The sequence below is a fragment of the Misgurnus anguillicaudatus genome, chromosome 2 (assembly GCF_027580225.2).
Source record: "Misgurnus anguillicaudatus chromosome 2, ASM2758022v2, whole genome shotgun sequence".
Classification (NCBI taxonomy): domain Eukaryota; kingdom Metazoa; phylum Chordata; class Actinopteri; order Cypriniformes; family Cobitidae; genus Misgurnus; species Misgurnus anguillicaudatus.
Genome location: NC_073338.2, coordinates 24,514,131 through 24,535,178, shown reverse-complemented (window position 1 = coordinate 24,535,178; position 21,048 = coordinate 24,514,131). Strand labels below are relative to the sequence as shown.

At 43.6% G+C, this 21,048-nt stretch overlaps 1 protein-coding gene across 1 annotated transcript in view; it reads left to right on the top strand.

Annotated features, from left to right (window-relative positions):
• Positions 1 to 21,048, top strand: part of cdh12a (cadherin 12a) — a 63,526-nt gene that overhangs the window by 31,425 nt on the left and 11,053 nt on the right. The window contains exons 7-8 of the mRNA XM_055202070.2: positions 5,569 to 5,822; positions 19,023 to 19,159. Coding sequence (XP_055058045.2) covers positions 5,569 to 5,822; positions 19,023 to 19,159 — 391 coding nt within the window. The remainder of the gene's footprint in view (positions 1 to 5,568; positions 5,823 to 19,022; positions 19,160 to 21,048) is intronic.

The window sequence follows — 21,048 nt, the reverse complement described above, 5'->3', positions numbered from 1 at the left end:
GATTTATATGTCCACAGTTCACTTTAAGAATCAAAAGGGGATATAAAGGCAACACAAAAGTAACACCATTGGCTTTGGCGATAGACTGAGGTCTTATGAAGCAGAATGGTCTGTGCAAGAAGCCGCTCATTATTCATTGTGCATCATTATTCTAGTAATCCACCGCCTCAGGCAAACCCAAGTGTGCCTGAAAACCGATATTCCTGTTGCATTAATGCATGTGAACTGTTCTACAGATAAAATGGCCTGATGGTGATTTAACAACAAACTTTTATTTTTCTGTAAACCATCCCTTTGGGGCAGTCGTGGCATAATGTCAGACTTATAACCCAAAAGTCATCAGTTCGAGTATCACGCCATGACTGTGGTGCAACTGAGGTGCCCTAGAGCAAGGCATGTTTCCCTCCAGATGTTCAGTACTGAAGGTCTGGTGTTTTTCGGTGCCCACCCATGAGCCTGTTTGACCGTCATGTCAAACAACCAATCACAGTTTGTTTCGTCTAGCGTCACGTTTCAGACTCGTAACGACCCGGCTGGCAACAAGTCAGTTATTGAAATAACCAGCCGCAACCGAATAGCATCTAAATAAACAACATTACTCACCATAGAACAACATTGTTTACTTGATCAACAGCCACACCATTGAGACACTCCCGGTAAACATCTGTTTCAAGCATATCTCTCCACATTTTAACACCTAATAGCAATTCAGGAAAACCAACTTTTTGACTCCACTAACTGGCTCGAGCTAAACTCTTGGACGTCTTTTAGAAAGTCTATGCCGCAAACTTTGCATATTTTTTAGAATCCAATGTTTAGCTGATCTTGATAACTGGTCATTATTATCCACGTGAACACGATTTTAATTGAACGTCAGAGCTTTGTTTTCCAGGGGCCGAAACTAATCGTGACACTCGCATCAAAAGAAGACTTCGACATTCCCACAGGGTTTCCAGGAAAGTGCACATCTGCATGACGTCTGAAGCTGAGACTATTGTGGATGTGGATGTACATACACTGTCAGAAAACAGGTTTAAAACTCTACCTTTTCTGTTGGTGGGGTGGTGCCCTAAGGTTACATGTTGTACCTTTACAAGTATACTTAACATAATACAATGTTGTATCTTTTGGGGTACATTACTGTACACTTCAATAGCATTTAGCTAAGCCCCATTCATTCAATGGTACAATTTAGAGATAAAGTTAGAAGTGACCAAACACATCAACGTTTTTCCTATTTAAGACGAGTAGTAATACGAGCAAGTTTGGTGGTACAAAATAAAACGTAGCGCTTTTCTAAGCGGATTTAAAAGAGGAGCTACATTTTATGGCGTAATAGCACTTTTGGGAGTGCTTCGACTCGGCGCAGTAACACCCTCCCTCTCCCATTATGAGAGGGAGAAGGGGAGCGGATTTTTCAGGCGAGTTGAAGTACTCCCAAAAGTGCTATTACACCATAAAATATAGTTCCTCTTTTGAATCCGCTTGGAGGGGCGCTGCGTTTTGTTTTGTACCACCAAACTTGCTCGTATAACTACTCGTCTTAAATAGGAAAAACGTTGATGTGTTTGGTCACTTCTAACTTTATCTCTAAATGGTAGCATTGAATGAATGGGGCTAAGCTAAATGCTTTTGAAGCGTCGCAGCGCGCTCCAGCGCTTACGTGCACGCACACAGATGATAGAGGGATGTATCAACAATTCTTAGTTAAGGTAATAACATATTTTAATATTGAAAATGAGTAGACTATTCCTTTAAGGATCTACTGCGTACAGTTTGGTACCTCTAAAAATTAAATGGCACATATTTATTACTTACATGTACGGCACACATTAGGTCCTTAGGCTATAATATTGTATCCCAAAAGGTACTTTTGAGGGTACCACCCCAGCGACAAAAAAGTACAGTTTTCTGACAGTGATACGAGTTCAAAATATGTTTATACTAATGAATCAGAATGATTTTGATTTTCTACCAAACATTCAGTATAACAGTGCGATAACGAAATGTCAATTACTAGGGGAATTAAAATTTTGCTATGCTGAATAACATAACAACAAGGGGTTTTGCATCTGATTAACATTCACTTTTGAGTGGAGAGTATCCAAAACAGAGAACGGAGGCATTGTGTTAATTCTCAGTGGACGACTAGATAAACACTGCCATCTAAAGATTTCCAATGTTACTTTGTTGCAAAAGTAAACACAAAGGACACGAAGAACCGCAATGTAAAGAGTAAAATCGATACAGAAATCAATCTATGGTTTTGTACGAGACATGTAGACTAATTAATATATATGACCGTTAAAATGAAATAATTCATGAATTCAGCCAAATCCATTGCAAGATCAGCATACCAACATTTATAATCAGATAGAAATTCATCATGCATTCTCAGAAAAAAACTTACAAAAGTTGTCAATGGGACGGTACCTTTCAAAAAGGTCCTAAGATGAAATATGTACCTCTAAGGGTATTTTCAGACATAAGCCTTAGTTTTTTTCAGAACCTGGTGTGTTTTCTCCATTGGTTTGGTTCGTTTAGGCATATGTGAACACGGCAATCACACTCAGATACGGCACCAAAACAACCACTCTCTGACCCTTTAAAGGGACAGTAAGTAGGGTTTTAAGTGTTTTATTAATCAAAATCAATGTCTTTATTCATAAATATGTCCTTGTTGGTGTCAAATGACCTCTGCCAGTGATCTGACTTACATTGAACGGGTAAGTCCATTGAGGCTTCAATGTCGTTCCACCGTATTGATAAACTATAATAGCAAAGAGAGACAAAAGCACTATAGCCTACCAATGCATTTCCACAACGCGTTTTCATTCAGAACACGTGAACCAGCTGAAACGGACAAGGAGATCAGTGATTACATAACGGCTATCGTAGTTGCAACACACATTTGGAAAAGCGAGGCGCAAGAGAGCATTATTCGTTTGAATGCAAAATACAATTTCACCACTAGATGGGGTAAATCCTACTTATTGTACCTTTAAACAAGGTGGTCATTTGCAAATGAACTCTGGAGCATTTCGCTATAAAGGTTAAAGCAATCCTACCCAACGAACCAATGAACAGGCTTATTGAATTATTAACCATGAGCTAATTGGTGACGAATTCTGGTGAGCATGCCACCTCCATTCAAAACCAAAGCGCACCTGTTCCTTATAAAATGTCTTTGCTCTTCTTCGCAAAAGGTACATGTCAAGAATGCTGTTCTGCTTAAGTTTTGATTACTGCTCAAAATAATGAAGTAATATAACCGCAGTTAACAAAAAAAGCACAAAATAATCCTGCAAAGCTGCTGTCTGTCGTGACTTTTATTCACAAAGTCTGGTCCGGTTGGAAATATTGTGAATGCGAACCGAACCAAGATGAAATTTCAACATTGTAGCAACATTTGATCCCCGGTTTTAGAACAAAGCAAACGATGTAAAAAATTTACAGGTCGGAGAAACACCCTAACCAATGTTTACCTTTTAGGTACAAACCATTTAGGTTTACTTTATGAAAAGGTACCGCCTCAGTGACAACTTTTGTACCTTTATTTAGAGTGTGCTGCAGATATGACATGCAAACCTAGTTTAAAAATCAACATCATTGCTGGTCCTGTACCATTCAGTCTTTCTATCAGATTGTTTGAGTTTGGTTTATGGCTACATCTTAAGATAAAACCGGATTTATTTATCTGTTTATTGACAAAGATCTTCCAACAAAAATCACTGTTTCAAGAAAACATCTACTTGGCAAATAACATCTAGACCTAACCCCATGTAGATGACTGTTTCAGGTCAAAATTTCTGAGCAAAGTTATTACAAGGTTAATGATGACCAAAGGTTGCCACAGGGGTCGGCATGAGATTGTCCATCTGGATCTCTGTTCTGCTATGCCTGAGGTTGTTATTGTTCACCATGGTCAGCACAATAATTAGCGCACCTACATATTTAAATATTAGCCTGCAATGACTGTAGTGCACACAACTGTTTGAATGATGATGAGATCTCTTCCAGGAGCACTATGAATCGGCAGTGTGTTTAAGACATGTGGTTTTATAACACATATGGGTTTGAAAACGAAGAGAAAATGAGAACAGTAAGTTGTCATGCAGTCTGTCTTTTAAACAGTCTTTGTAGTTCTTTTGGTTGATGAAAGTGTCTCTCTTGATATTCTGAAGTGCTTTGAGCTTAACAGGTCCAGTGAATTTTACTCCCATGTCTCTTGTTTATGGCTTGCAAACAAACTGATACAAATTGTTCTTGTTACACCCGGTTAAACTCATAAACCAACCCCAACATTTTACTCCCGTGTATATAAACACTCACTTCACTGGTGTCACCTTGTCTATGCAGATGGATTTTTGTACAAAATTGCAATTGTACTTGCATTTGTTAATGGTGTCAAACATAATGAAGGAATCACTTCTGTTGTAATAAGCATACATTAATAAGAAGTCTTCAAGGGTTTTTAATGTATTAAGCATATAAGTGTAATATCTGCAGGCTTACATGACTTAACATTTTAAAAAGCTACTAAGAGAAGCCCCAGTTTAGTGTATAAACAGGCTAGTTTTATCAAGTGTTTATGTGCTTATCATCCAAGTAGTTTCAGGTCATTTGCTTACTGTGTTCTGTGAGGCCTTATTTATTTACTGTATATGTCGTTCCATTCTTAACTCTTTCCCCGCCATTGACAAGTTATCTCGTCAATTAAGAGAAAACAAAAAGGGACGAACCCAGCCGGTGCGTTGAACTTTAATCTATGATGGGTTGTTTCGACCCAAAACATGGGTTGTTAGACCCTGGTTCCTGGATGGCCACTGTCAGTTCCAACCCTAAGCAAATACACCTGCATTTTATATTTTCCAAGTAATCCTGAAGACTTTTACTTGATTTTTCAAGTGTGCTTAATTAGGGTTGGAACTAAACTCTGCAGGACAGTGGCCCTCCAGGGTTCCCCACCCCTGTTCTAACCCATTGTTGGGTCAAATATATTTCTGGGTTAACCCAATGGCTGGGTTCGTCCCTTTTTGACCCAACGCTGGGTTGAAAATAACCGAGCGATTTTTAGAGTGTATTGTGCCTGGAAAATGGATTAAACTGTGTTCGACCCTTTCAATGCATTTTTGAAATTGAACTTAACAGTGTGTTAGGTAGAGCTCAGTTGCTCCAACTCACTGCACAAATTTTGCCTTTTACATGGCTGAATAAGCAGAGTGATGGAAGAGCTGCTGGCCAACGACTTTACCCACTTGCTTTCTTTTCCTCTGGCCTTTATCCATGTGATTGTGATTCCAGAGTTAGTGACAGGCCATCCTGATCTCCTCACGTCTGATCTCAGCATGAGCCCTCTGTTGTTGAGGCATTTCCAGTTATATTATGAGTTTGAGTTTCATGCCCTGAATAAAATGACTGTTTTCTTATTCTATAAGAGTATACAGCCACACAGCCCTGCAGTACCTCCTTTTGTTGCCAATGAAAAATGAATAAAGGAGATCAATAAATTACAGGTCAACCCTTTGAGTTTGATGTACACATTCATATTTGTTATTTGTTTTGCAGCGTCTAGATTATGAGACCAGGAAGGCTTACAGCTTTAAAGTTGAGGCTTCCAACGCAATTCTCGATCATCGCTTCATGCATTTGGGACCTTTTAAAGACACTGCCACGGTAAAGGTGAACGTTCTGGATGTGGAGGAGCCTCCTGTCTTCAGTCGACCATCGTATAGCATGGAGATGTATGAGGACACATCGGTAGGAATTATTGTTGGAGCGGTCACAGCTGAGGACCTGGATGTTGGCAACAGTCCTGTTAGGTATGCATCCAGCACACAAACACACATCTCTACTCGCATTGCCCTCTGGGAGTTCCTTTCAGAACTATTTTATACAAATAAGTCCATGTGTACATAGAAAAATAAGTAATAGCAGACATGTGTTCCCGTGGGTTTAGGTTCTAACTCTCTCAGGCGTCTGGGACCTGGTTTGGCAATCTTGTTTTGCATTGCTTTGATTGAATCTACTCTGACAAACTTCTGGTGCAGTTTGCAAGTGTGGACTTTATTTAAAGTGGCACATTTGCTTTCCCCCGTCTTCATTTAAGGGCCTCTGAAGGTGTAAAATTGTTGATGTTAAAAGCATGTGAAAGCACAATGAAAATAACTTCTTCATAAACAGTGCCGGTCTTTCCTATACGCAAAGTACGCAATTTGCATAGGGCCCCGCACCACTAGAGGGCCCCCTTGATCTCAGAATTATTTAAAACCATTATATCAAAGAAAAATTATTATTATGTTTAATGAAAACAAGACGCTATGATTTAAATAATTTGCAAACTTCAGAATTTATGCAGGTTTTTAAAAATACTTAATGATTTCTTAAATCACTGATATGTACTCGGACAACATGCAGGCAGTTTCTCAATCCGAAGGCTGCAGCCTTCAGAGGTCACATTTGTAGGCTGCATATGCGTCATAAAAAACGTATTTTAGAGTATTAACAATTATAATGTTGACTATTATTCTTAGTTAATGGTTAATTGTTATATTGTGCTTATGACTTGCAAATGAAATGCTTATTTAACTTAAATAAATCAGGCTTGATGACGTATGCAGCGCGCATATGCGACATTCGGAGGTTGCAGCCTTCAAATTTAGAAACGGCCGCGTGCATGACGCAGAAGAGTGATTTGGTAACGATGCGCATATTATATGCCCACCATTGATTTAAAACAAAGGCAAAGCTATCCGTCTGGGGCAGAATAAAGGGGAAAAACCGTGAAGCAAGGGAACAAGACAAAGGGTTTGCGCGAGCAGATTACAAAGTCAATGTAAAGACACGCGTCCTAGCATGGGGCGATGCAAATGACGCGAATTGGGTGACGCAATTGCGAAAACACGCGCTTTTCCCTTTGAACTTCAAGAACGCGCTCTCGCGCAGGATAATTTGACGAGAGAGAGAGAGAGAGAGAGAGAGAGAGAGAGAGAGAGAGAGAGAGAGAGAGAGAGAGAGAGAGGTAAGAATGGTGCCCACGTCGAGAAAACTTATTAGAAGACTTGAAATTTGTAAAGGATTAAAGTATATGTCACTCGTTTAATTACAGTATGTTAACTGGATAACGTCTCGGTTACGTATGTAACCCTCGTTCCCTGAAGGAAGGGAACGGAGACGTCACGTCGTGACCGACGAATTGGGAACCGCTTCGCGGGTGACCTATCTACTTCGAGAACTATCAAAAACGCCAATGAACTTGGCATGCAGGTATTTGCATAATGCCGGCGCCGCCCCGCCAGGTGCGTATATAAGGCACAGGTGCATAATACCAAATCAGCTATATTATTGCTGAGAAGCCGAGCAACAGTGCCCGGCCTGAACAGCAATGGAACAGCAAACTGTGGCGACGGGACGTGACGTCTCCGTTCCCTTCCTTCAGGGAACGAGGGTTACATACGTAACCGAGACGTTCCCTTTCAGTCGGTCACTACGACGTCACGTCGTGACCGACGAATTGGGAATCCCTACCAAAACGCCACTGCAGCTGAACCCTTCCAGTGCCTGCAAAAGCCCTCCGCCCTCCACATAAGGGGCGGAACCTAAGGCGAAATGCAGAAGGCCGGTCACTACCTGTTCCTTAACCCACGATAGTGAAGCAGCGAACTGGGAGAAGCGTCTAAACTGAGCGGAGCTAGAACACTGCGGAAGCCATCCCCTAAGAAGGTTAAATGGATGACATAAAATATATGAAACAACCGACAGGTTGCTCAAAATAAAGTCTCTGAACAATACATGGTATGTTGAGAGATGCAGAGCAGGCTCTGCTAAGGAAAAACGTGGAGGATTAGAACCCCACGGACTATACACACAAATGAACCCCACGTAGGGGACAAATGTGGATGCCTAGCCTACACAGGTTTACAGAGAATACATCAGTGATAGGTTGACAGCGGATGCTCCGCAACACCAGCTATCAGGGCGGTGGAGGAGAGGCAAAAACAGTTTTTTAGACGTTTTTGCCCCGATGGCCTTCCATAATGGTGCAAATGTGCAGCACCAAAATAGAGGCTCCAAGCCGACACACGAGCCGACCCTCGGCATTCTTAACTAGTTAGTAGAAAGAACCCGAGTGGAAACCGGTTCGACACGAACACTATAGAATCTTGTGAACGTATTAGGTGTCGCCCAGCCTGCAGCTCTACAAATATCTGTTAGCGAGGAACCGCGAGCCAGTGCCCAAGATGATGCCACACTGCGAGTAGAGTGGGCACGTAAATTAAATGGACAAGGCACATTCTGCTTTTGATATGCAAGGGCTATAGTATCCACAATCCAATGGGACATCCTCTGCTTGGTGACAGCTTTTCCTTTCTGCTGACCACCGTAACAAACAAAGAGCTGATCTGAGGTCCTAAAACTTTGCGTCCTGTCTATATACACACGTAGTGCACGAACAGGACATAACAAAGCCATGGCTGGTTCTGCCTCCTCCAAAGGCAGTGCTTGGAGATTCACCACTTGATCTCTAAAAGGAGTGGTGGGAACTTTGGGCACAAAGCCGGGCCGGGGTCTCAGTGTTACGCTGGATGCAGCCGGCCCGAACTGAAGGCACGATTCATCGACCGAAAATGCATGAATATCCCCTATCCTCTTAACAGAAGCCAAAGCAAGGAGAGTTAAAGTTTTCATTGTAAGAAACTTAACACTCACACTATGCAGAGGCTCGAATGGGGCTTCCTGGAGTGATTTCAGCACCAAGGACAGGTCCCAAGGAGGAATAGAGGGGGGACGCGAAGGATTCAGTCTTCGAGCGCCTCTGAGAAATCTAATGACTAGGTCGTGCTGACCCACTGTTCTACCGTTTACGGGTGAATGGTGAGCTGATATCGCAGCGATATCGACTTTAATAGTGGATGGTGACAGCCTATTCTCCAAACGACGCTGGAGATATAAAAGCACAACACTAATCGGGCATTCTCGGGGGTCTTCACTTCGGGAAGAACACCAGTCGACAAACAGGTTCCATTTAAGCGCGTAAGCCTGTCTCGTAGACGGCGCTCGCGCAGCAGCAATAGTGTTAGATACCTCTTGCGGTAAATCACTCATATCCTCCGTGCCCCGTCCAGAGACCACACATGGAGGTTCCACAGGTCGGGGCGCGGGTGCCATAATGTGCCCTCTTGTTGAGAAAGAAGGTCCTTCCTCAGGGGAATCTTCCACGGAGGGGCTGTCGCGAGGAGAGAGAGTTCTGGAAACCAGCTCCTGGTTGTCCAATACGGTGCCACCAACAGCACGCTCTCCTCGTCCTCCCGGATTTTGCATAAGGTTTGCGCAATGAGGCTCACCGGAGGGAACGCGTATTTGCGCATGTTTCGCGGCCAGCTGTGTGCCAATGCATCCACGCCGAGCGAGTCGTCGGCTAGTGAATAGAACAGGCGACAATGGGTCGTCTCTGGGGAAGCAAACAGATCTATCTGCGCTTTGCCGAAACGTCTCCAAATTTGCTGAACCGCAATGGGGTGGAGTCGCCATTCGCCGGGACGCGCAGCCCGAGAGAGCGCATCCGCCTCTACATTGAGCGTGCCCGGGATGTAAATGGCACGAAGAGACCTCAAATTCTTCTGACTCCAAGTGAGGAGGTGACGGGCGAGATGCGACAGGTGACGCGAGCGTAAACCGCCTTGACGATTGATGTACGCCACGGTCGCAGTGTTGTCTGTACGAACTAATACATCTTTGCCCCGTAACTCGTTGCTGAAACGGACGAGCGCAAGATATACAGCCCACATTTCCCGGCAGTTTATGTGCCAATGCAGCTGGGGTGTCGTCCAGACCCCCGAAGCCGCAAGCCCATCGTACGTGGCCCCCCACCCCGTGTCTGACGCATCTGTGCATACTATCGCGTGCCTGGAGACCTGTCTCAGAGGCACACCGGCTCGGAGAAACGCACGGTCTGACCACGGAGTGAAAGTGCGACGACACGCAGGTGTAATGATAACACGGTGAATGCCGCGCAACCACGCTCTCCTCGGGACTCGATCGTGAAGCCAACGCTGAAGCGGTCGCATATGAAGCAGTCCGAGCGGAGTTACAGCTGCGGCTGCTGCCATATGCCCCAAAAGCTTCTGAAATTGTTTCAGCGGGACCGCGCTCTTGCTCTTGAATGTATTCAGGCAAGTCAGAATCGACTGTACACGCGCTTCTGTTAGACGAGCTGTCAAATCGATCGAGTCCAGTTCCATACCGAGAAAAGAGATTCTCTGCACGGGGCAAAGCTTGCTCTTTTCCCAGTTGACCCGAAGACCCAAACGAGCGAGGTGTTTTAAAGTTAAATCTCTGTGATCGCACAGCGTCTGACGTGTTTGAGCTATTATTAGCCAATCGTCCAGATACGCGAGAATGCGCACACCTCTCTCTCTCAGGGGTTTTAAAGCCCCCTCCACTACTTTGGTGAATACACGGGGCGACAGAGAGAGCCCGAATGGGAGGACTTTGTACTGGTATGCTCGCCCCTCGAACGCAAAGCGGAGAAACGGCCTGTGTCGGGGGAGAATCGATACGTGAAAGTACGCGTCCTTCAGGTCGATAGATGCGAACCAATCGTTTGGACGAATGCATGGAAATATGCGTTTGGGCGTCAGCATTTTGAACGGCATTCTGTGAAGTGCACGGTTCAGCGAACGCAGGTCCAGGATCGGTCGCAAGCCGCCGCTTTTCTTGGGTACAATAAAGTAAGGGCTGTAAAACCCCGACCTCATCTCGGCTGGAGGGACCGGCTGAATCGCGTCTTTCGCCAATAAGACAGCGATCTCCGCACGGAGGACGTGCGCATCGGCAGCTCTCACCGTAGTGAAACGAACGCCGGAGAATTTGGGGGGACGCCGGGCAAATTGGATCGCATAGCCGAGACGAATCGTGCGTAAAAGCCAACGCGACGAGCTGGGAAGCTGTTCCCACGCCCCCAGATACCGTGCGAGAGGGACTAAAGGCACGATCGGTGTACCCGCGGCGGGCGCAACGGAGGTGATCGCCGGTGTGTGCGTAACGGCCGCACCGACAGCAGTGTTGTGTGTGATAACACTCACCTGAGTCCGTTGCTGGGTGGTTGAGTAAGGGAGGCTCTGCTGAAGACACCTCACACCACTCGATGCACCCTCTGGCGAAGGAGGAGGGAGACGATGGGTTATGAGCCCGTAGCTGTCTCCTACCGGCTGAGAGCGCGGTGGGGTTATGAGCCCGTGCGTCGCTCTCGTTCTCCTCTGATGAGTCGGAGAACGAGGGGGGGTTATGAGCCCTCTCGTATCTCCGGAGCTCATCCGAAGACCTAGAGATGGAAGTGGAATTCGCTCTTTTTGTGGATTTGTGGGTGCCGACTGAAAAGTCGGCGGAACAGAAAAATGAAACAAAAGATTCCCCAACCGGCCCTCCTCCGGTGGGGGGAGTGGTGCCTTCACCATCTCCCGAAGAGCGATCCCCTCCATCTCTAGGTCGCCCGTCTCAGGGCCGCTGTGATCTTCTTTTACCACCCTTTGCAGCGGGCTGAGCGGGCGGGGCGGGCTGCTGACGACCGGTTCCTCGCTTCTTAGAAGAGCCCCGGGGAGGAACGGAGGCGGCCGCCGCAGGACGCCCTCGGCGAGGAGCAGGCTGAGGCGCCGACGTGGATGGGGCAGGCGCAGGACGCTTCCGACGTGGCATGATCTGAGCGATGGCCTCAGTCTGCTTCTTGGCCGCGGAGAATTGCTGGGCAAACTCCTCGACCGTCTCGCCGAACAGGCCGGTCTGGGAAACCGGAGCATTCAGGAGCCGGGTTTTATCAGCGTCCTTCATGTCCGCCAGACACAGCCAGAGATGGCGTTCCTGGACTACCAGGGTAGACATCGCACGCCCGACGGCGCGTGCGGTGACCTTGGTCGCACGAAGCGCCAGATCAGTAGCCGCACGTAGTTCCGAGAACTCCGCCGAGTCGTGACCTCCCGCGTGCAGATCCCTCAGAGCCTTAGCCTGATGGACCTGCAGCAATGCCATGGCATGCAGGGCAGAGGCTGCCTCCCCACAAGCCTTGTAAGCAGCACCGGACAGCGCCGAAGACTGCTTACAGGCCCGTGAGGGGAGAGTAGGCTGGTCCCGCCAGGAGGAAGCGACACCGGCCGGACACAACTGCATCGCGACCGGGCGCTCCACTGACGGGATACCAGTGTACCCCTTGGCATCTCCACCCTCGAGAGAGGTGAGAGGTGAAGGCTGATACGGCCGGTTCCGGGCGGAAAACGGGGTTTTCCACGACCGCGTCAGCTCTTCATGCACCTCGGGGAAGAAAGGCACCGGGGGCGAGGACTGAGAAGCCCTGGCACCCCCGAAGAACCAATCATCGAGGCGGGACGGTTCAGGTGGGGGAGGTTTAGTCCACTCCAAGCCGACCGCCTCCGCCGCCCGAGCGAGCATGGCTGCCATCTCAGGGTCGAACGCAGAAGCCGCAACCTGGCCCGAAGGCGGGAGCGGATCCGGATCGACGTCTGAGGCTGACAACCCCCCCTCCGACGTTACGGTGGATATCGCGTCAGGTGGAGGCTCGACAGAGCGCGAGGACACCGTAGAACACGGGCCACTCGTCTCCATCGGGACCTCCGCTGGCAACGGATCAGGGCGCTGGGAGCTACTGGACGAACCAGCAGACCGACCCAGCACCGTTATACGGAGGTCATCCTTCGCAAGTCTGGTAGCTGCGCCCTTAGCAGCACCAGACTGGGAAGGCGGGGGCCGTTGCCGGAGGAACGACACCCGTCTCCGCAAATCCGCCATAGTCATACCCTCACAGATGGGGCATGAGCTATCACGCAACGCTGCCTCTGCGTGCTGGAGCCCCAGACACGAAAGACAACGCTTGTGGCCATCCTGGGGGGCGATAAACACACCGCATCCAGAAACGGAACACGGACGGAAATCCATCTTTAAAAAGACGACCCCGACCGTGACACGAATGAGTGGCTGTCTTTAAAAAGACACAAAGCTCAAACGTGCTGCTCTTTCAGGGAAATCACTCTTTTGTGCGAGCTGGTGAAACACACAGGGAGAGGCAAACGCACTCACTCGAACTCAAGTCCTAAATTAAGAGACAGAGAGAGAGAGAAAGGGTGGAAAAAAACACTGCGAGCCTCCGCTGAGGTGTCGTTGCCCAACCAACTTCAGCAAGCTGAGACTTTTCTTCCCAGAACAGGATCTACGAAGATCAGATTTAGAATAGCTTCTCGTGAGCAGATGTCTGCCGGCTTCGAAGCAATAAAGCTGATTTGGTATTATGCACCTGTGCCTTATATACGCACCTGGCGGGGCGGCGCCGGCATTATGCAAATACCTGCATGCCAAGTTCATTGGCGTTTTTGATAGTTCTCGAAGTAGATAGGTCACCCGCGAAGCGGTTCCCAATTCGTCGGTCACGACGTGACGTCGTAGTGACCGACTGAAAGGAGTATTTGTTTTAGAGACAAATAGTTCATGGAGGTAGACAAATATGTAATTCAGGAACTGTTTTTCACCAAAATGTGTTTCTCATTTGTAACCCATGTGACAAAAATGGTTTTACTTTAGTGTTGCATTTATTGGACAGTTTTAATTAGTTTGGATTAAATTACTAAATGCTTGCATGATTAAATTTTTATTATTATTTGTAAAATGTACCTTTGAGGTAGTAAGGAGCTAAAAAGAGAGGCAGATGTTTGGATTGTAGAGTAATTCTACCTGACTGTATAATACATTCTGTTTTATTTGTAATTCACGAGTTCGCATTAACATCTAATTAATAGGGTAATATGATAATAAAGCATATTTGGCGTGTGCCGTCCAAGGGGAGGGCTCCGAGCTTGGAATTTTTGCCCAAACATAGTAGTAGATGTACCAGCAGAGAGTGAGGTATTGGGGCCGAGGAGGGATTCTGCAAAAAACTGTCACGGGACAGAGGTGAGGGATGGCCTTATAGAGACCTCTTTACGCTAATTCATTAAAAATACTTACATACTTTCAAAGAAAATGTACAAAAGCTGTACCCTTTAAATGGTCAATATGTACCATTTAGGTACACATAAGAATAGTTTTGGTAGCAATATGTGCCTTTAAGGTACTTATATGCACTACTTACTGTAGGTACAGTATACGTTTTGAAAGGGTACCACCCCAATGACAGCTTTTGTACCTTATAAACAGTTTGACCACATACACTACTGTTGAGGGTCTTTTGAGTAAAATGTTTCTCAAGGTGTGCTTAAATGTTTGACATATATTTTGCAGACAAAAATGCATGACCGAAAAAAAAATTAGTCAGTAAAAGAGGCCAGAGCAGATAGGAGCTACTTCAATACTGCTTGAAACCATCTCAGGGTAACACTTAAGAGGCTGGTTAGATAACATTAACATTTTTGCCAAGTGCTTTAGTGCAACGTGACTTGCAGTCCATTCAAGCTGAATATTTTATAATTATGTGTAATCTTTGTCGATTGAACCCACAATCTTTCATTGTAGACAGACACCATGATTTTCCTATTGAGTTATAGAAGCACATGATAAAAATGATGATAAAATGCCAAGAGTAATTTTTTACAAATTTAAGTTTGTGCTAATCCATAGTTTTGATGAATTTACTACCGTATTATCCGGACTACAAGTTGCTCCGGAGTATAAGTTGCAACAATCAAAAATGCATCATGAAGACAAAAAAAAACACATTTAAGTCGCAGTGGACTGTACGTCGCATTTATTTAGAAAATCCAATAACCAAGCCGAAGAACAGACAAATAGTTTCATTTGAAAAGGCAAGTTATTCAACTAAACAATAGCACACAGAACAGCAGGCTGAAAAGGTGTCCGTACATTAAAGTAACATTAATAGTTATTTACACGATACACAATAGCTACTGAACATACCTGGAAGGTTGAATAAGCTAAATGAACAGAACAAGCTAACGCTCATCTAGTTCGCAGGCTCGTCATTCCACACCACTGAATTCATTGAATTACATAAATAGCAACATGATCTCATACATTTCCGTGGGATAGTCACGGAATTTTTGCCCATTTTTCCGTGGCATTCTTACGGATCTCCATATTTTTTTGAGGCCCTGCCACAAACTGTCTTTTGCATTTTCACGGATTGGTTCCTCAACTGCTTTTTTCTTAACTTTAAACAATTGTCACCTGGCGTTGGGGTTGAAGTTGGGTTTGGGTAAGGATGTCATTTTATGTAAATCTAACCCAAAACGAAGCGACAATGTTAGGACAAACAGTTGAGTAACCAATCCGTGAGAATGTCACGGAAGAATGAGCAAAAAATTCCGTGCCTATCCCACGGAAATTTGTGAGATCAGGAGCGGCATCTAGCGGACCCCTGCGGCTGTAGACGTTCATGTTGTCTCTTGGTTCATATATGTCAAAATGAATTCATACTGACTTACAAGTCGCACCTGACTATAAGTCACAGGACCAGCCAAACTATGAAAAAAAGTGTGACTTGGTGACTTAGTATTAACATATTAATAAAAAAATATTAAATGAACCAAAACATTTAAACGGTAGTGCACAGTAATGTACACCATGCTGGAAAAAAATGGAATGAAGCATAGCTAAAAATGCCAGTGAGATGCATTGTGTTAAGGCTACCCAATCTCCTGAGGATGCGTATAAATAACACGAAGTGTAAAACTCGTGCAATACATACGCCAAATTCCACTTTGGCGTGCATATGATACGCCAGTCCTTCCCATTCACTTAAACGGTGCATCTTTTTTGTAGTTTTATTTATTGGTTTCTCAATTTTTTGCTTTTTTAAACCATTTTCGCTTGGGTTTAGGGTTAGATTTTAGATTTGCTTAATGAGGTTATTTAATATACAGGTTTCTCCATGTTTTTGTCCATATTTAAGCCATGGTTGCTTGGAGTTGGGGTTAGAGTTGGGGTTTGGGTTAAGATGTCCATTTTCTATAACAAAAAGTTGTTCTAACAATAAACCCAAGCGAAAATGATAAAAAAAAGCAAAAAATTGAGAAACCAATAAATAAAATGACAAAAAAAAGATGCACCGTTTAAGTGAATGGGAAGGACTGGCGTATCATATGCACGCCAAAGTGGAATTTGGCATATGTATTGCACAAGTTTTACACTTTGTGCTATTTATACGCATCTTCAGGAGACTGGGCTGGTTTAGGCCATCTCTACAAGACTTTTTTAGAACATAGAATAGGTGTGATTTGACATGAGAATCTAGTTTGTGAAATCAGCATAGTTAAGCTCTATGCATGTACACAAGAAGCTTGGTACCATTTAGTAGAAGAATCACGTTGAGCCTCTCGCCGAGGCTTTACTTTACTGGAGTACCTCAGGCGAGCGGATAAGGATACACCCGGGACAACAGGAGTATAACCCAGATAATGGTTTGCTGCTATTCTTCTGGCTTCACTGATCCAAAGAACTGCTTGTACTCATGGTACAGCTGCGCTAAAGAGACAGGGGTCTTAACAGGTCACAGTAGTGAGCCAAAAGACGGCAGGCATGTTGAAATGTTATTTTTCAGGTGCATGAGAATATTCCCAATTAAACAGAATTGAATTGGTCAATGCAATTATAGAGACCTTTCTTTAGATATTCCTAAAACAAAAATGGCAAGAATAAAGATAAAACTAATTCAGCTAGTGTTTTAAGATGGTTTCGGCGGCAACAACATAAACAACAGCTTTTGTGGCCCAAACTTACTGTAACTTTCTGTAGACTATTTCTGTAGAAAATATTTCTGATTTAAAGCAAAATAAATAACAGTTAAATTACTTTAGTTTAACTCTTTCACCGCCAGCATTTTTTTAAAAAAGTTGCCAGCCAGCGCCAGCGTTTTTCATGATTTTCACCAAAGTTTGATGCCTTCCAGAAAATGTTCTTCTCCAGATATATAAACAGACAATATACCAAATGAAAGAACAGAAAAAACAAAAAAAACGTTTCATCCTACCTTGAGTAGTTCTTTTGTAATAAGCTCTTGAATATGGGTAGGTTTCTGCAAAAACACCACATTTTGAGCAAAAAGCTGAGAGAATTCCATTTTTGTGACGGACTTTTCATAGAGATCCCATTCAGAGTGATCTTTAAAACAGACACGGACATGCCGCTGCTTGCCATAGGGCAATACTTCCGGGTTTAAAAAGTTGCGGTATTGCGGAAAAACGGAAATACTCGTCATTGGCGGGGAAGTGTTTTCTCTTGATTGATGAGACATCTCGTCAATGGCGGGGAAAGAGTTCAATCATATTTAAAGCGTATGAACTTCTACACAGAGCTTACGTTACTGGGTAAAATTGTCGTATACAATGTTAGCTACAGTAGGGTGCCCATACGTGCTATTTTTCCTGGACGTGTCGGGTGTGTCCTCCTGAAGTCGCATTCGTCGATTGCATATGTCATCAAGGTTTAATATCTCATTTCGGAAAAGCAATTATTACATTACAAGGTAGGAATGAACTACAACAATTGTATGTCTTAAGAGAAATAAATATACATTTTATAATGTTTTTTATAACTGTAATGTGAGTACCTCGATGAAGAATGCAGTCGACAAATGCAACTTCCGGAGGACACAAACGAATTCCTGGCCAGGACGTGTCTGGGGAAAATGGCACATATAGTTACCCCAAGCTACAGATCTTGAATTCTTGCCTGGCTTCCGAACCTCTCTTCACACAGCAGTGATCCATGCTCACAATCTTTATGAAACCAAAACATTTTTATTTTTGACAATAAAACTGCCAGACCAATAAATAAACACGAAAGTTAACTTTGGACTAGTCGTGTAATTGTGGAATAACTTTTGACCATGTACTTTTAAAAATGCAAATTTTTAAGAATGTGGTACACACTGTAATTCAGTAAACAGTTTTTGGCTTGCTTTAGACCTGTTTTTTTTTTTGCCAAATCCTAACAGTGCAACTAGGAGAAAATTTGGTCAGACACTAAATTCAGCTGGGTCAACATTTGATGGCATTTGGATGAAACTGCTAAGCAAATGGTGTGAAACCAGACTTCAGAGTCACACACTAAATCCTTTTGGTTGGATCGATCTTAAACGTGACTCAGTTACTCTATTGTGGCATGGTTGTCAAGCTATATTTCAAGGTAGGATTTTCATTAAAAAGACTTACGGCCGAAGAATAGTCCCGTTTTTACGCATATGCGACAGGCTGTATGTGACACCATTTTTATCATCAGAAGAGTGCGTACATACTGTACGCTCACCGCTGGATTTTTTTAAACCCTGTGTACATTGTACGCGTAGGTTGCATATCCACCTATAGGAGCAGTGTTTCCCATACATTGATTTATTTGTGGCGAACCGCCACATAATCAACACTTGACAGTTCCTCTGTCACATGTCAGTGAGTGAAATAATTTAAAGGTGGTGGTGTTTTCAATGTGTGCTCCTCTGTGTACTTGCCTTTCCACGTAGATGTGGTGACGTCACAGATATGCTAATTCTCTTAAAATACTGTGGGAAACACTAAGGAGAATGTACAGTATTATGTAGCTAAGGAAATGCATTGTATTTTGTATTCCAGGCTTTATCTTTTAAGTTAGTTTTTAGACCATACTGCTTCAGAATGTATGTAATTTACTGTAGCACACAAGTTATGTAAAATACTTTCATAATGCTTTTATGGTGTTTTAACCTTTTGAGTTTACCAGGATGAAATGTTACTTTAATAAACACAGTAGATGCTGTTTTCCTTACGCATACACATCTATGACCTCTTCATCAAACTACGTATCTCAGCACAGCACACATGGTAACGTTTCTTGCATAGCAACATTATGTTCTTATTTACATTTGCTAAATCTTGTAATAAAAGCCTTTAATGACTTTATCCACGGGGGTTGTTAGGCTTCATATTGCGCATAACTAGTCACAATACAAACAAGCCTCTCATAACCTATTGCCTGAAACGCTAAAAAACACTTTACCAGACCACCTCTGTTGTCTTTGTTGTATTGATCTCTAGGTATTCTATTGAATGGAAAACCGAGTCTGAAAACTACTTTGACATTGACCCAGTTGAAGGAACTATATCTGTCAATGAAGCTCTGGACAGAGAGGAAAAGACTGAACACAACGTCACTGTTGTAGCAACAAAAGTTAGTAAGTATGATGGAGTTTCATTCACATGTACAGATACTATATGACAGTGGTTCTCAAACTGGTCTGCGGCAACACCTCTTGTTTAGGGTCCATTGTGCCCCCCCAAAGAAAATTCATGTCTCAAACTTTTTATTAAACAAACAAAAAAAAAAACATAGTAAATTATACAATCTAATTATGTTGGTTGGTAGCCTACTTTTAATTTAAAGGGACTGTAAGTAGGATTTTAAGTGTTTTATTAATCAAAATCAATGTCTTTATTCATAAATATGTACTCGTTGATGTCAAATGACCTCTGCCAGTGATCTGACTTTTCTTTGTAAGCTTAAAATTTCTCCTCTTTACTTACATTGAACGGGTAAGTCCAAGGAGGCTTCCATGTCATTCCGCCGTATTGATAAACTGTAATAGCAGAGAGGGACAAAAAGCACTTGCCTACCAACGCGTTTTCATTCAGAACACGTGAACCAGCTGCAACGGACAAGGAGATCAGCGATTACATAACAGATACCGTAGTTGCAACACGCATTTGGAAAGGGGAGGCGCTAGAGAGCACTGTTCGCTTGAATGCAAAATACAATTACACCACTAGATGGGGGTAAATCCTACTTATTGCCCCTTTGAAGGGCACATGATCTTGGTGTGTACAGAATGTGTTTCAGCTCAAAATACCCCACAGATCATTTATGATAGAATGTCCAAAATGCCCCTATTTGAGAGGGAGCAAAAACGCACTGTTTTGTGTGTGTGTGTGTGTGTGTACTAGCAAATAAGCTAATGCTCTTCTCTACCTTACCAAAAGAGATGCTTTGTTTAAAATAGATCTGATTTCACAACAAAGCACAGAAAAAAACAGCAAACAACGTCTAACAGATATTGTAATACAAGACAGTCAGCTGCCGTGGGCGGGGCTTTAGCAGTTTGACATCATATTGCTAAGGGAATCAAAACAGCATGTCTAAAGGGCGATTTATAGTCGTGCGTAACGTCCACGCTAGCTGCTATATGTTTTGCATTGAGATGATACTTGAGGCTCGATGTGATGCGGTGATATGTGAATTCCTTGTTGCATAGCTTACACAACCATGCTCTTATCGATGCTTCCATCCATTCGTTTTTTATTAAAAAAATGTCCCATCCACGGGGCAAACCAAAGCGATCTCATCAGCTTCTTCGTTCATGTTCACTGTGGTTTGTTGTTGTCTGAAGTCATGAACGCTTGTTGGTGCTCCAGTATAATCGGTCCGCCGAAACTCATCCAATGAGAAATGTTTCGCGGTGCAAAAATAGGTGCAATTAAAATGCGTAAAAAATGTTTAACGCGTTATTTTTGTGTAATTAATTCATCTTAATTAACGCGTTAAAGTCCTAGTTAAAATATATTAGAAAATTAAGATTTATTTCTTTTAAGACATACAATCATTGTAGTTTCATTTTTACCTTTAAATGTAACTTTTCTAAGGTTGCTTTTCTGAAATTAAAGTCAAAATATTAAACCTTGATGACGTATGCGGTCGACCAACGCGACTTCCGGAGAACGAAACCGAAAACATGTTCGGGACGTGTCCGGCGGAACTGGCACGAATGGCCACCCTAGTCACCACGTGGAAATAAGGCAATCGCCACTTCTGTTTCATGGTGAATTTAATAGGGATTAAAAAAAGGGTGGTTATGTTCAGACACTGCCAACACACATTTATGTCCAAACACTTTGTAAAGTGGATTCTGTATAATGTGTGCCCATTAAGTGTGATTACACAGAATGTATGTTGACCTTATGTATTTCATGAAATGTCATAACCCCCCCATCTGGTACCTCCCCAGTTTGGGAACCAATGCCTGGACAACCAAGCCTTGCAGTATGACATGCATATTATAATTGTAGTAGA